General features: G+C 40.6%; 1 protein-coding gene across 1 annotated transcript in view; it reads right to left on the bottom strand.

Annotated features, from left to right (window-relative positions):
• Positions 1-9619, bottom strand: part of slc12a5b (solute carrier family 12 member 5b) — a 29571-nt gene extending 19952 nt beyond the window's left edge. Inside the window, exon 1 of the mRNA XM_034538098.1 lies at positions 9577-9619. Coding sequence (XP_034393989.1) covers positions 9577-9619 — 43 coding nt within the window. The remainder of the gene's footprint in view (positions 1-9576) is intronic.
• Positions 9620-15686: the final 6067 nt, after the last annotated feature.

Raw genomic sequence — 15686 nt, 5'->3', positions numbered from 1 at the left:
TTAAAGCGCTTTGTACCGTAAAGTAGAAAGACGCTCTATAAATGTAGCCTCTGTTTGTTTTTCCTGATTCAGGTCTTGAAGCCCTTGAAAGTCTTGAAGCAAGCAGGATTAGAGAAGCATGCACCTGTAGAAAGTTAGAAGACACAAGAGCGTACAATTGATTTTATAGAAAACCATAAAGCACGAATGGTACTAGGGTGGCAGATTTAGCGCCAATGGAACAACCTCCAAAGCAAATTTTCCCAAAAGAAGTTCGCCCCCGGCGAAGGTTATTTGTACCGAGTGACTCCTCCGAGTGCTGTTGGACGAAGACAAACCCCAGACCGGCCGGCTGCTGAGCGTTCTCCACATGTTCCCCAAACGAGGGAGAACGTCTGATGATTCATCCACAGCGTACGAAGGTTAATTTGTATAAAAGACGAGATTTTCACAATACTCAGATGGAGGTGATGGTGAAGAGCTACTTTGGGAATGTGAGAGACGGATGATGATGATGATGATAAAGTAAACTAAAGGGAGGGGGGGGGTAAAGAAAGACAGACTGCAGAATAACCAGAACGGCATGACGGCTGCAGGTCAAGAAGGCAGCAACACGCTTTTTAAAACAAGTTTTCACAGAGAAAAAACAGGAGATTCTCAGATTTGTCTTGAAATGTTTCCCCCTCGTGCGTTCCAATAAATGCTGCAGGTCACACATGTTGAATACATGTTTACCTCTCTTTCTTTACTACGACACATTTCTACGGATATCCATCAGCCGCCATTGGACGTCTGCGTTCGATGATGCTAAAAACGTTAAAAAAATAATGGCAATATTCTTTATTTTTGGGTTATTGTCGACGAATTCAATGAAAAGACCAAATTCAACCTTTGTTTTTTCATTTTAGATTTCCACATCCGGTCTGTGGCGCTTCAGACTTCAAGTCGACTAAAACGGGTCACGGCTACTTTGATCTCTCCGTAATTCGTAATTTCAAGCAAATGTTACTCAAACAGGAGTGATTTGTTTATTTTGCTTGTGGAATATATATATATATATATTTCCAGCAGCTGGTTGGTATATGTGGGATCGGGGGAAACCAACTGTTTACTGTTATGGAGATGTCTTTTTTTTTTTAAAACAGTTTTTGTACCAACAATGGAGCTCCGGGACTCGGATAAATAAAGCCAGTAAACCGCTGACGGCGATCTGCGGGAGGGAAAGTGCTGAGAGAAGAAAGGACTAGACCGCACTGTTTATTTAAAAATAATCTCCCATCTGAGACGAGTGGGTGGTAGACATGTTGTGGCTCAGTGGGAGGATCAAGGAAGGGGGGGGGGGAGTCCGGTTTTAGTAAAGCCATCAACGCCTCAGTGAGTCATGCCGCTGCTGCAGAAAGGTATGGGGTCAGATCAGTCTCAATAATTGCAAATGCACACAGAGAGATTTACAAATGTGCACGGAACAATTTACAAATAAATTAGACTCACAAATGCACGCAGAACGACGTGTCTGTGTTTATTTATTTGTCAATCGCACTGCATTTGTTTGTGGATTGCTTCACGTGTGTGTGTGGATGTTTCTCTCGCTTCTTTAAACTCCTTCTTCTTTAACCCCCCGTAGCGTTGTTTTTAGGCAGTGGCTAAAAACAACACCGAGCACCTCTTGACCCTTTCAGGCGTCAGTTCTGGATGTGTTTGGATGGCGGTGTTACGCTTTCATTCCTAGTTTTCTCTTCAAAATAAACTTTCCCTCTTTTAAGGTTTTAAAGGTCAGGTTTAGAAAACAAAATCAGTTAATAAGGTTTAGGAAAAGAGAGTTTCAGTTGCTCTGAGCGTGTAATCGGAGAGTGTGAGTTGGTTACACTTTAGAGAGTTTTATTTGACGCACCTGAGTTGGGTGGAGACCAAAAACGGAGCTAAAAGGAGGGATTGTTGGACTTACATTCATCAGGTGGAGAGACCCACGACTCCAGATGAATGCTAAAGCTGCTCTTTATCTAATTTAATGTGCTGAATAAGCAACTTTTTTTACGATGACTTTTTTTACGATGATAACACGATTGTTATCTTTATAACCCCAAGTCGACAAAAAAAGAGCAATTAATGCAAATTGAAAGGTTGCCTGTTTTAAAAACACAATAATACCTCTGCATCTTAAGCGTTGATCTCAACGCTGCACAAGAGGGTGTAAGTTCAAATTTTTTAACAATCTGATCTTGAATATTTTTCCTGCAAGTTAACTGATATATATATATATATATATATATATATGTATATTACTTTCAACCAAAACCATACCAAAAAGAAAAGCCTAAATAAAGCTAAATAAACAGCTCTCCATGTGATGGAACATATTAACGGTGGGGTTCATGGGGCAACCCAACTCACAATACTCCTTATTATAAATTGTGAAAAGAGCGTGGGACCCGACCCAGTCTTTGGAAATCTATAATAATAAGTAATTAAAAGAGTTTATCTGGCCGACAAGCGAAGGCTCGTCCAATAAGAAGACACGAGGAGGGTTTAGTGTTTAATTAAATGGACGACATTAGGCGTATTGAATTGGATCAATCGATGTAAATGTGCGAAATATGTTTAATCCAACTTTTCGACACTTTGACCTTCTCGTTCTTTATGGATTAAAGTCACTACGTTTACTGTAAACATTTTCCGATTAGTGCACGAGGGATATGCCTATTTTTTGGGGGGGGATTGCCAACAAACTACCAATGGTTTTTTTTTGCAGAGATGCACGACGCCCCAAAGACGAGCCCTCACTGCTGGTCAGAATGGGGGAAAAACACGCCTACTTTTTAAACATTACAAATATTTTTGGGGATGTATGCACACATGTGTCGCAATGCCGAAACCTTTTTTTTTTCTTCGAGAAGGCAGTTGAAAGGAATGAAAGAGGACATGGCCGAACAAGACGACCGCACATGAACACGAACATCAGCGTAATGTTCATTTTCACGAGCCGCGGTAAGCAGCTTAGTGGGAATATTGCCTATTTTTTCTCCGAATATGGACAAGAAAACTGAATATTTTTGAGTCGTCTTACCTTTCGAGATGTAATACACATGCATCACATGCTGGATGTAAAGAGTCAAACCCTATATCAGTGCGTGCTGACAAACCTACAGTGGGTCTCCCGCCCCGAGCCAGTTTATTAAAGCTGTCAATCAGCCGAGGACACATCAGTGAAATTACAGAGAAGCAGCGATATTAAAATCCCGTATACAGCATTAAGAGTGCAGCTTTAAATAATGCAGCGGGTCCACTGCGGTGACATAACTCCTGATCCACAATTACATGACTGCTCGTGTCTATGTAGGCGAACAAAAACAACAACAACACAATTTCTCCTGTTTGAATATTATTCTATTTTTTCATAGTTTCATATAATTGAGTTGTTTATTACAACGCGATCATGAGACACGATGCTTCCGTTGCTCTCTCTAATACCAATAAAGTGATGATATACTACGAGGTGGAGAAGGAGGTTTTATCTGCGCATCACTGTGTCAGGTGACCCCTTACGGCGCGGGAGCCTCTGCATTGACGTATTGGGCAATCGGGGCAAATTGATGGATGAGCCGACGACATCTGGCGAGCAGATTAAGTCCGTGTTAGCGATGTGTGGTTGTGTTGTGGAGGGCAGGAGGTGTCGTATCAATCTTCTCTACAGGCAAGATGGCGTTTCCCACAAATGTTAGAATGTTCCTCCTGTTATTTTACATCTCAATCTGGTAAATCTGCGTATTCTCCCAGACTGATGAAATATCCCATCGAGATAAGACAAGATAAGATAAATGTTATCGGATTACAGCAGCAAAGGTGTAAAGTGCACATAGTAAACAAAAAAAAAGTGATAATAATAATAAAATAATAAAGTTTAACCAATTGATTTGTTACCCGAGAGCGAGAGAGAAAGAGCGACTCTGCTGACTGAGAAGCAATTCAGTTAAAACAACCCAGCTTGGAATTATTCATTTTCCCAACCTTTGGGTTCGAGACCCCCAGTTTGGGTCAGAAGATGAACCTAAAGGGTCACGCACGGCATTATTATAATAGTGTGTATATTGTGTTTATGTCTGTGTATGAAAACAGGGATGCATATAGTTCATCCTTTTCTATCTTATAGTCTAACATTGTGAATTAAAACGCTTCACAAACATCTCTAACTGACTTCACAATAACTCGACAATGTTTCGGACACAGACTCTAGTCTCCTGGTTGAAAGTCCTGTGTTTGTTTGACCCGTCTGTGTAGGTTTTTATTCTGTCTTTATAATATAATAAGGTCATCAGACTGCTGGAGTATTTTCCTCTGAGCGTCTAATACTTATGGGTTAACATTGTAGTTGTTTGAAAGCCTGGTGCGTCTCATACGGACGCCAAAATACGCCAAAAAGGGTATTTGATACCTCCTAAAAAAGAAAGACGTATTCTAAAAAATGAATTCTTGGATCACCAATAACTTCAGTTCAGAAATTAACGATCCACGGACAATAAATCCTGCAGGATATGACCCCGCGACTTTCTTCTCAAGCGCCACCGTAAAGTTGGCATTTTGTGGTTCAGAGAGAAATATATATTGTACGCTTTTTAAGTTTACTGCTACGCAATCTGCCCCCAAATATTTCGGTTCTCCAGAGGATTCGCTTTGATAACATTTCTAAGCACTCGTAAAAAAAAGTTGTTAACAGTTTAAAGACCGCTGAATAAAAAATCTGGCATTATAAACACATTTATAGAGTAACTTATTTACTCCTTAAACTGGAATGAGCACTACATGAGGTCAAGGTTGATATGTTTTAGAGAATGTTCTCCGAGTGGATGCATGTGGCTGCCATTTACCACCCAAAAAGATATCTTTTGTGCATCATTGATAAAATGTTTTTTATTTATACGTAATTTTGTATTCACATTTTATCAATCTTGACCACAAGTATTTCTCAATCCAAATTGGGGAACTGTTAAAAACACAGTTGTTAATAAGTGCAGTTAACAAATAAATGTAAAGCAACAAGAAAAAAGCTTAGTAGGTTTAATAAGGACATACAAGTTAAGTTAGTCAAAGTAAATACTAGTGTGATGTTATATGAAGAATTATAAGAAACTCATGAGGCTTAACTGTTAACAGTGCTGATAAATGTTTTATAATGTAACAAAAAACACGTCTATCGTCTTGTTTTTTGTCTCCTGGTCATTAAATCAGTTTTGCTATAAGCTTAGAAATTCTTTTATTTCACATCGCATACCGAGTGCGTGGGTGTCACAGTAGAAATAGAAATAGAGTAGAATTCCCATTTTAAATCAACGTAGCGGAGCAGTCAGAGCCGCAGACATTTCTTTGTGTACCGTTGCCATGGCGAGCGTTGTAGCGTGCTAACTTCCATACGCACTAAACCGATTCATGGCAAGTCGCGGACTCACCGCGGTGAGGTTTGGTTGTACCGACTAAAACCAGCGGCTGAGTTGTGACGTTACGAAGCGCAGAGAGTAAATTAGTCAAATATAAGCTAAGATGGTTAGTTAGCCATCTTGCTAATTCCACCATGCTTTAATGCTACGCTGGTGACATAAAAGGAGCCTCACGGCGGGCTGCTGGGTCTAACGGTCCATGCCGTTCGGGAGAAAGACAAGCTACCTCGCTACTTCGCCACCTCGCAACCTTGCTACTTTGCTACTTCACTACCTCGCTAACTAGCTAGCCATCCATGTTCGGAGCTGCGTCTGCGCTCTTCCTAGCGAGCTTAACGCGTTACGAGTTGTCACCATAACAACGAACCAACGAACAACCTTTTCTTTTGCACCAGTCAAATGACCACAAAAAAACAGTTCAAATGCCTATCCTGTTTTAGTGTGTGTGTGTGTGTGTGTGTGTGTGTGTGTGTGTGTGCACCTCCCAACCATGTTTAATCTCCTCCAGTCTAAACAGACCATCTGTCCCCAGAGATCGTCCTGACCGACTAAAAGGACAATGACACGAGACAGGTTTTAGGAGTGTGGGACATTTCTTTTTTATTTAAAGAAATAGTCCCAAACATCTAACATAAAAAATAAAAAAATCTCATAAATCTTTTGGGAGCACTTAAGGGTTTTGGACTACAATCTGCATTTTGTTGCGCTACCCTTTTGTACAATAATCTTGTGACCTTGTAAATGCTGGATTACTTGATGTGAATAAAACCACTCATGTGTCATTGTAAAATAATACATAACAATGGATCATAAAGGAGATTGTTGCATTTCATGCATCTGTGTCTACATCCTTTATTTAGTATAAATAGATGGGATATTGCAAGTATAAGACCATGCAAAAAACTAAATTCAGCTTCAACTCTCAAATTATGTGAATGTTTTCATTCAATATTTTTCCGGTTTGTCTGAAAGTTGTTCAAAGCCAAATGACAATGTTTTTACATTTGATATTATCCTTTTTCTGTTTTGCACCTTCCTGCCAGTGTATTTTCTTTTCATCCGTCAGCTCCAGTATTATAATAAAATCCAGCCTTCTGACCGCTGCATTACTCACACGTGGTCACACGCCAGCAAACAGTTGACATTCACATTGACGTTCATTGATCTCCTGCACCAGCTGCTCCAGATGAAACCAGCAGTGTTTTCTGGTGGCTGCAGCTCCACCGAGACCTCACAGCGCCGTGAACACCACTGGGCTCAAGAGTCGATGCCTTGCTCGAGGGCACTTCGAATACTAAGTGGTTGAAATAGATCCTGCACCCGACTGAATATAAAGCAGTTAAATTATCTCCACTTTGGCAGCAATAAAACAAATATTTCAATACACATATGATAAATATACCATTCTGAATGGTTCCTTTACGACACTTCTTTAATACTTACATGCATTTATTTAAGTGACATTTTTAGGGTTAAATTCATATTAATATTTTTACTTCAGTAACACCACAGCCTTTAGAAAGTGGACTCTAAAAGAAAATATTGCCGGATATCTTTATTCGAAATGTACTACACTTTAGATTGTGCCTAATAAACTGGTAACTCCGAGTAAACTGTAAAAGAATTTTTAAAAAATTGACATTTTAGCAAAGCAATATCTTATATTCTTCTGTCAGTCTGTCTTCAAATTGAAAACGAATGAAGAGCGAAGTGGTTCTTAAAGGGAACCGAACTAAAAAGGGCGTGTATAGGCTGTTTTGTGGTTGCATCCATCATCTCGCCCTCTCTGTTAAAGGTTTAACTAGATGTTTTTTATTAGTCATTAGAACGCCCTCGTTCTGTTCACTCTCAAATGACACCTCGCTCTTTAGCCTCCCCCCCCCCCCTCTCCCCCGTGGTGTAATGGTTTAACTAAAATCATAACCTTTAAAAAACAAACAGTAATTGCTCCTCTGTTGTCTATTAGTCTCTTGAGTTGAAACTCTTGCCTCACCGAACATGTGATTTATATCCCATTAGCCTCGGCTACGCTTTTTTGCTTGTTTTACGCTAATTATTTGCAAAAGTTTGCACGCTAAAGAGCCAAACCTGGATGTTAAAACGTGCCGACGCCTGCGAGTGTTAAACTCAAAGCGATTGGGCTAATCGTTTCACACAAATCGCCGACCGATTTAAAGAGCGTCTTTTATTCGGAGCCGTCACGTCGTTAGCAACAGCTGCGCTTTATGCTTTAAAACGGCTAACGTGGAACACGGTTTTCAATCTACCGCTCCGGACTAAAGGTTTTCTGGGACAGACATGTTGTTTTTTTTGTGGTTGTATTCAAATAACTACATTGCCAACCACTTCCTGTATGTATCCGCTTGAGAAGAGGAGTCGAAGTTGGTATCAAAAGGTAAACTCTTAAGAAGATGGAGGACGATGGAGGACGATCACCGCGAACGTTGTGCTTTGTTGATTTAAATATTTCGCACTTTTCAAGTTACCCAAAGTGCTCAACGCGGACATAAGAAGCAAGAGAAATGATGCAACTGATACAGTAATAATGAAAGGTATGAATTACTCAAACGTGGTAGTATAAACCAGCAGAATAATAACCGATTGGGAGAAAGCAATTCTGAAATAAAAGCGTTTTTAAGACAGATTTTAAATAAAAAAACAGAGCTAAGTCCTCGACTGGTTTTCAGCCTTGATCTAAGAATCACTAATCCCTTACGTGCTTTAAAATAAATAATTAAAATCAATCCTTAAAAACATAAAGGGAACTAGTGGAGAGACCCTTCAATGGACCCTTCTGTTGAGACCGGAAAACATCGAGTCACGGTAACTTAACGTCACGAAGCGCGCTAATCACAGTTTCTCACATTCTTCAGCGGATAAAAAAAAAAAGAAAGTCGCAGAAAGCGCTTCTCCTTCAAAGTAAAGCTTGCGATCAAAGATAAACACCCCAGATTTCGGCACTGGGCTTTGAGGCGTCTCACGGCTTCAGATTGATCTGAGTTTAAGCCGAAGATTGTTTTTGACAGTCGGGATTGTGTTTTGATCGGTTGTTTCACGATGGTGGACACCCACGAGAAATAGATCTGGTAGTCGACAGCTGAAAACTGGAAACAGATGCTTAAAGAGGAACACTTCAACTCCAAATAGTTTTTCCTTTTACCTGTAGTGCCATCGATCAATTTAAAGATATTTACTTTTGATTTTTGGCGTAAATTGTTCCTTTAATCATTTTTAAACGACAGGCTTTTAAAAGGGAATACAACTAAATGGAAATCCTCCAGTGGGAGAAAGGTTTTGCTCTTCCCAACCAGTGAAGATCTCTGTGACGCTGACTTTGTTTCTTTTCGCTCTGGACAGAAAATAAAGCCGATGGAAAGTGAACTTGTGTCCTTTTGTTTGTTTGTTTGTTTGTTGTTGTTGTTTCTTTTGGTGGACGCACAAATGAAATGCAACAGTCAGATGAACTCACGTCGTGTTTAGTTTCCACGGAGGGACATTTTGGTGTGAGGGGTCCAACAAACACAGGACTTTCAAACACGAGACCTTAAATTTTTAATCGTAATGTCGTCCCGGAAAAAAAGTCGGAAAAAAAGTGACACAAAAAAAACAAAAACAGAATGAGTTTACTAAAACTATTGACTCTCGATTATCAGAATAGTAGCAAATATATATATATATATTTTTTTATTGGAAAGGTGAAGACATATTTGGGCACACTTGGACTGTATGCACGCACACACACACACACACACCATTATGAATGTCAGATATTGCTCTTGAAGGAGAGGAGACGCTCCGTCCTCTGCACTCCGTCCTCTGGACATGGACGTATATAAACAGGCACATAAACATCTGGCAGGGCGTGAGGACCAGGTGAAGGTGCGATGCAGCGGACGGATGCTTCACTGGAGCACTTTCACTTCATGTTTCCACTCAACATGTGTGTAAGATTTGGGTCCGATCATCGACCTCTGACATACGAGCTGATGGAGTTTCACCTCTCTCTCTCTCTCTCTCTCTCTCTCTTCACACACATAAACAAAAAGACCAGATGAAATGACGTGATCTCGTTCCCCAAACTTCACCTGACTCACACGTGTGCACTAGGATATTCAGCCCCCATGCTCACACACACACACACACACACACACACACCTCCGTCACTCACCCTGGCTGTTGGGTCCCCCCTCTCCCTCCTCGCCGTCCATCATGCTGTTCAGCATCCTCTCTCTCTCTCTCTCTCTCTCTCTCTCCCCTCCTCGGGTCGGGGGGCTCCTGATCTCGTTGCTAAGGAAAGAAAAGCCGGATGCTGGGTGGGCTGCAGCCAACAAACCGGGACGAGAGATGTTGCTGTCTCTCTCTCCTCAGCTCAGGTAAAAAAAGAGAAAAAAGACAAGAGGCAATGTTTCATCCCTCTCTTCTCCTCGTGTTGTCGGTTGCGTGATGCCACGCGCCTCTCTCTCTCTCTCTCTCTCTCCCTCTCTTCACGGGAGGAGGAGGATGGAGAAACTGAGAGAGTTGATGATGGAGCTCTGTGTCACTCACATGCACGCTCTCGACCTCTCGCCCCCCCCCCCGTCGGTTTAAGCCCGACTACATTCATCATGTATTCAGGATGTATTATCCCCCCTCCCTCCCTCATGCACGTCCATCATCATTCATCTCATCATGAGTAAAAAAAAAAGAAAAGGGGTGGTTGCAGAGGGATTGAGAGACGGAGGGGGATGCTGGTCACAAAGTGCTGCGTCTCTTCTCTTCAAATGGAGGATGCGTTTTCCATTTCATTAGCGTGTATTCATCCCCCCCTTTTGTTTATTTTTGTTTGCCCTCGCCCTGCTTCTCGGCCCACTATCTGCAGGAAGGGCCGCAGGCGGCACTCGTGTAACTCGTCGAGATTAATACCGTTACCTCGGCGACCGGCTGACCTGCCGTGGCCTTTCTTTCTAAATGTCTACTTTGAATTTATTAAACAACACGAGGACGACAGAGAATCCTTCTTTAGAATTTTTTTATGACTATTTTATTTTTTTAATTTTATTTAAAATGAAATTTATATTATTTTGCTCTGTTTTACAAAATGTTTATATTTAGTTTGCTACCTATTATTTTCTTTATATTATTATTATTATTATTCTATGCAATTTGATTTATGTTGCATTGTACGTGTGAAAGGTGCTGAACAAATCACATTCCTAAATATGCATGGATGGTGGTTTGAAAAAAGAAGAAAAAAAAAGTTATTACGCTTTCTCTTCTCCTGGAACACTTCACACACGTATTTTACAAAGACAATGAGTATAATATATATATATATATATATATATATATATATAAATTTTAAATGATATATATAAATAAATATATATACTGTATAAATATGTATATATATACATATATATAAACAAAAACATATATAATAAAATATATAATATATAAAATAATTATTATTGTCTGTAATATATATATATATACATATATAAACAAAAAAATATATATAATAAAATATATAATATATAAAATTATTATTATTGTCTGTAATATATATATATATATATACATACATATACATAGGAGGAAAATAGGGTTAGAAGATTAGAGGAGTAAAATGCTGAGACGCTGGAAGATGAGGCCATCAAGGAAAAGATGGACGTACAGGTGGCTGTTAAAGACATTATTATTCATAATTACGACACTCCTGTATGAAGTCTAGAGAGCATCCCTGATCCACACCAGCTGCATAGCAACAAAAATAGCCTCAAACACAACTGGCTCCATCGCGTTCATTACGTCACCGCGAACCCTCAAGTTCGATGATCTCTGAATTCTTTGGCTCGACTGTTCGGAGAAAAACTTTTGACTCGAAACCAACTGGCGGCGCTCTGCGGCCTCTCGGGTGTTTTAAACGGGAGCTTCGCCCGTAATCACTGCAAGACGAGGAAGACGAGGGAGACGAAGCAGGAGAGGTTAACAGAGGGAAAAGGAGACAATTCATGAGAATAATGGAGAGGGTTTGTAGGTTTTTTTTGGCGTTATAATCAAAGCGTGTTTCCCGGCTGGAGGAAGCACATTCAACAGAAGGAAATACCAGATTTAAACCGGAGAAGGTTTGACGGTATTCGGGTTTACGGTACAAAACTGTGAAAATTCACTGCGGTGTTTTTATTTACTGTTTTTTTGGCTGAGACGGAAAGTCAAACAAAACCTGCATTAAAACAGCATATGCGTGGAATATGTGTAATATTAGAGTTATTGTGCTGCACCTTGATTTGAAGTACTCATAAGTGTGTGCATCTTAGATGAAGTGCTATATTAAAGCAAAGTTAGAGCATGTTAATGTTATCTTTTAAATGTGTGTGCAAGTTTTAGTTGGCATTTTCAGTTTTTACAATGTGCTTTTTTAACTGTGTGACGGTCATTTAAATCAATGTTTGGGAACATATCTTGGATGAAATGCTACAGAAATGCTGTTGAAATGCAGGAAAACAAACCAGTGGGTAGTGCTTTACAACACATTTTCCTAACATGATTCCTTTTATAATTTTTCATATTCTAACTGTTTAAGGTTAGATATGTTTTAATTTTCTTAGTGGGCCGTTTTATGTGAAAAAGAACATACAATTGCGTCATGATCACTGAAATATGCTGGCAGTACGATGGTTTGAGTATCATACTGTGTTGTTTTAATGTACACATTAATGTACCTTTTCCAGTAGTCGGTTGAGAGACAAAACAGACTTGTTTGCTGTTCTTTTGGGTTATTTTTCTGTCTTTCAATATTCTCATGAATACACACTATACACACCCAGCAGACGAGGAGCATCGCCATACAAGGAGTCGGGATTCGGGCCTGCGGACAGACTTTTTTTTTTTTTTTTTTTAGGCTGTGAAAAACTAAACAATGTGCAGAATAAGCGCTCCGTGGGTTTGTCATTGATTACAGCAGCTTTATATACAGATGCAATATAAAAGCCCTCGCTGTTTGTCCCCATCCCATAATGCCATTTCATATTTCATGTACAACAAGTGTGCGTGTGGCCCAACGGACGTCGTCTCCCTGGCCTGTCAGTGAGAGTGGGCTGTTGGCCGCGCTTTGATTGGCCGAGAGCCTGAGAGCCATTTTCATCTGGGCCAAGCGGCTTTAGCTCTTAACCCGTGGGCACCTCCCTCCCTCCCTCCCTCCTTTCCTCCCTCCTTTCCTCCCCCCTTCCTGCTGCTGCTGCTGCTACTGCACATGTGGCTCTGAATACTATTGACACACTCATTCACACCTAAATTGGGATTCAAAAGCACGCCGGCACTCAAACACACTACCTGCAAATTAGAACACACACACGCACACATCAAAAGTGAACTTGTCGATGCTCTAATCCTGCAGATTAAGGCCATGAAGTGCTGATTCCCCCCCCCCCCCCCCCCTCCCCTTTTCTGCGGCGCACGGTTCTTTATTGGGCATCGAACCTGTGTCACACCTATTCAGCTTAAGAGGTTTTATAGTGAGACGAGGAACTGACAACATGTCCGGTTTAAAAGGCCGACGGCTCAACATTCGATGGAGGGGAACTGGTCAAGATGGGTTTTTTTTTTTTATCACTTCCTGCTCTCTCTGTACCTCAAAAATATAAATGTTAAACTACCGAAATAAATCAAATATAAATACAATTTATAATTTATTTATTTAAAAATTTTTTTAATATAATTTATTAATATATATGCCAATTAAAGTATAAAGAAAATGTGAGTTTTAAACTATTATATATATATATATTATATTATGTTTTGTAAACACCGCATCCCCAACGCAGTTCCCCTGAGACGCGCTAAAACGGAGCCTGTCAGCTTTTTTTTTTTTAGACGTCGAAGCCTGGAAACTCATAAAATATATATATATATATATATATATATATATATATATATATATATATATATATATATATATATAAGGAGGATGGGTAAAAGGAGGATGGGTGAAAGGAGGATGGCTGAAAGGAGGATGGGTAAAAGGAGGATGGGTCGCCTCCAGTCCAGCACTTCTGGGCCTCATTACTCTCATGTGGGAGAATAAAACACGGTGGTCCACGTACGCCGTCAGTCAATGGGGGCCTAATCTAATTAAAAGGTGCTTTTTTTGGGGGGGGTTTACTGGAGGAATTATGAGAAAGGTCGTGACCTACAAGAAGCTCAGGATGCGGGTTCGGTGAACATTTTATGATTTTCCACATTTGACTCGCTTTAAATCACCGACAGCAGCCCCGTCGGCTCAAGTCCCATAATTCACTAAACACATACGTCATATAGAGCTTTTTCCTTCTCCCTTTTTCTTCTTCTGCATGGACGCCGCTTTAGCATTTATAAATAAAAGTTTACAGCATTTTGGGTGCAAAATCCAACACGGAGACCCATTTGACCAGAGGGAAAGGTCTTTGTGAGTATGATATACGGTATAATAATAATAATAATAATAAGCATAATAATCATAATCATAATGATAATAACTTTATAAAGCGCCTTTCAAAACAGAGTTTACAGAGTGCTCTACAGAGAAGCAAAGCGGAAACAAGAACACAAAACGCAAAGAGCATAAAAGGACATTAAAGGGCCTTAAATTACATAAAAGGACATAAAAGGAGCATAAAAAGGACATTAAAGGACATAAAAGGAGCATAAAAGAACATTAAACACATTTAATTTATGCGTGAACTGTTCTAACCTCTGATGGAATCAATGAAACCATATGGCACACATACACACCACACACACACACAGCGCATTTAATAAAACGCATTTAAATATGCGCAACGCAGATACGATCTCTTTTTAGGTGAGAGCGAACACGAAGGAGATGGAAAGCAGGCGTCGTGAACCACCAGATGGGTTCGGTTAGATTCATAATTCATGTATAAGATATCGGATTGCAGTTCGCCCCAAATAAAAAAAGTTGAATGAAGTCGAAGCGACAATGTGTAAAAAAACAAAAAGCGAAGGCCGCGACACGCCCCTTAACGACACACCCCTTAAAGACACGCCCCTTAACGACACACCCCTTAATGACACGCCCCTTAAAGACACACCCATTAATGACACGCCCCTTAACGACACACCCCTTAACGACACGCCCCTTAATGACACACCCCTTAATGTCAAGCCCCTTAAAGACACACCCCTTAATGTCAAGCCCCTTAAAGACACACCCCTTAATGACAAGCCCCTTAACGATCCGCCTACGATTCAGCCTCGTCAATGCCTGAGGATAATAATATTTTCTTTCTTTCTTTTTTTTTTATGGGCCCCCATTATTCAAAGTAGTTAAGCAGTTTTGGTGATGATGGGCAGCGCTGAACGATCCTGAATAACAGAACCTGAAGCCGTGGAAAATTGACAATTTTCGATGTTTGCAACGCTCCGCCAAGAACACACGTTGTCGCCCCTTTGTGTGAACACCAGCTTAGCTCTGACCTTTGACCCCCTGCAGACTTTTTGCAGATGTGACGTGAGTTCCGTGTCAAAAGCCCCCACCCCCCCCCCCCCCCCCCTGCACCCCCTTCCCCCCCACACACACTGTGAGCTGTTCAAAGACGTGAGCGGAGAGGATGTCCAGTGCAAATGCCGAATGCACTCCAGATATCCAGCGTGTCACACAATAATAAATACAAACAACAATAATATCTGGAGGTGTTCGGCGAGTCTCTCCGGGGAGCTTCAGAGTCATCCTGGCTTCACACGCCACACTTGCAATGTGGCGTGTGAAGTTTGCATGAATGAAACACAGCACGCGGCACACATCTAACAACACCACTCCTTTGAGTTGTTTTTTTACTTCTACAAATGAATTCCTATAAATTCCACACATATTTTTCCAGTCCGAAACTGGTGAGATCGCTGGTTGCTTTATGTGATCCCGAGTGCGTGGAGGTTGAGTGGCTTTTGAATTTCTTATTATATGGGCTTTGCACACCCAAAAAAAAAAAACTACTTTATTTCTAGATTCATATCCAGGTAACACACAGGGAAGTTGACCCTGTGCATAAAAGCACAAACGTGACTGTAAAACTTACTTACTTACTTACTTACTTACTTACAGGCAGGATGCTGTGGTTGTTTGTGGCCTTGTGAAACTGTAAAGAGTTCCCGATGTGCCGACTGATGACCAACAGATGGCGGCACAGACTGCGCCTGTCGCCCCGTTGATCATTTGCACCTTTTCATTAGTGTGAATTACCATATCTTCATCTCTGTGCCGAGTCGCGACGGTTCAGAGACTTGACAGTCTACGTGGCAGCT

The sequence above is a fragment of the Cyclopterus lumpus genome, chromosome 7, assembly GCF_009769545.1.
Source record: "Cyclopterus lumpus isolate fCycLum1 chromosome 7, fCycLum1.pri, whole genome shotgun sequence".
Taxonomy (NCBI): domain Eukaryota; kingdom Metazoa; phylum Chordata; class Actinopteri; order Perciformes; family Cyclopteridae; genus Cyclopterus; species Cyclopterus lumpus.
The sequence above is the reverse complement of the archived record's forward strand: the minus strand, read 5'-3'. Positions and strand labels throughout refer to the sequence as shown.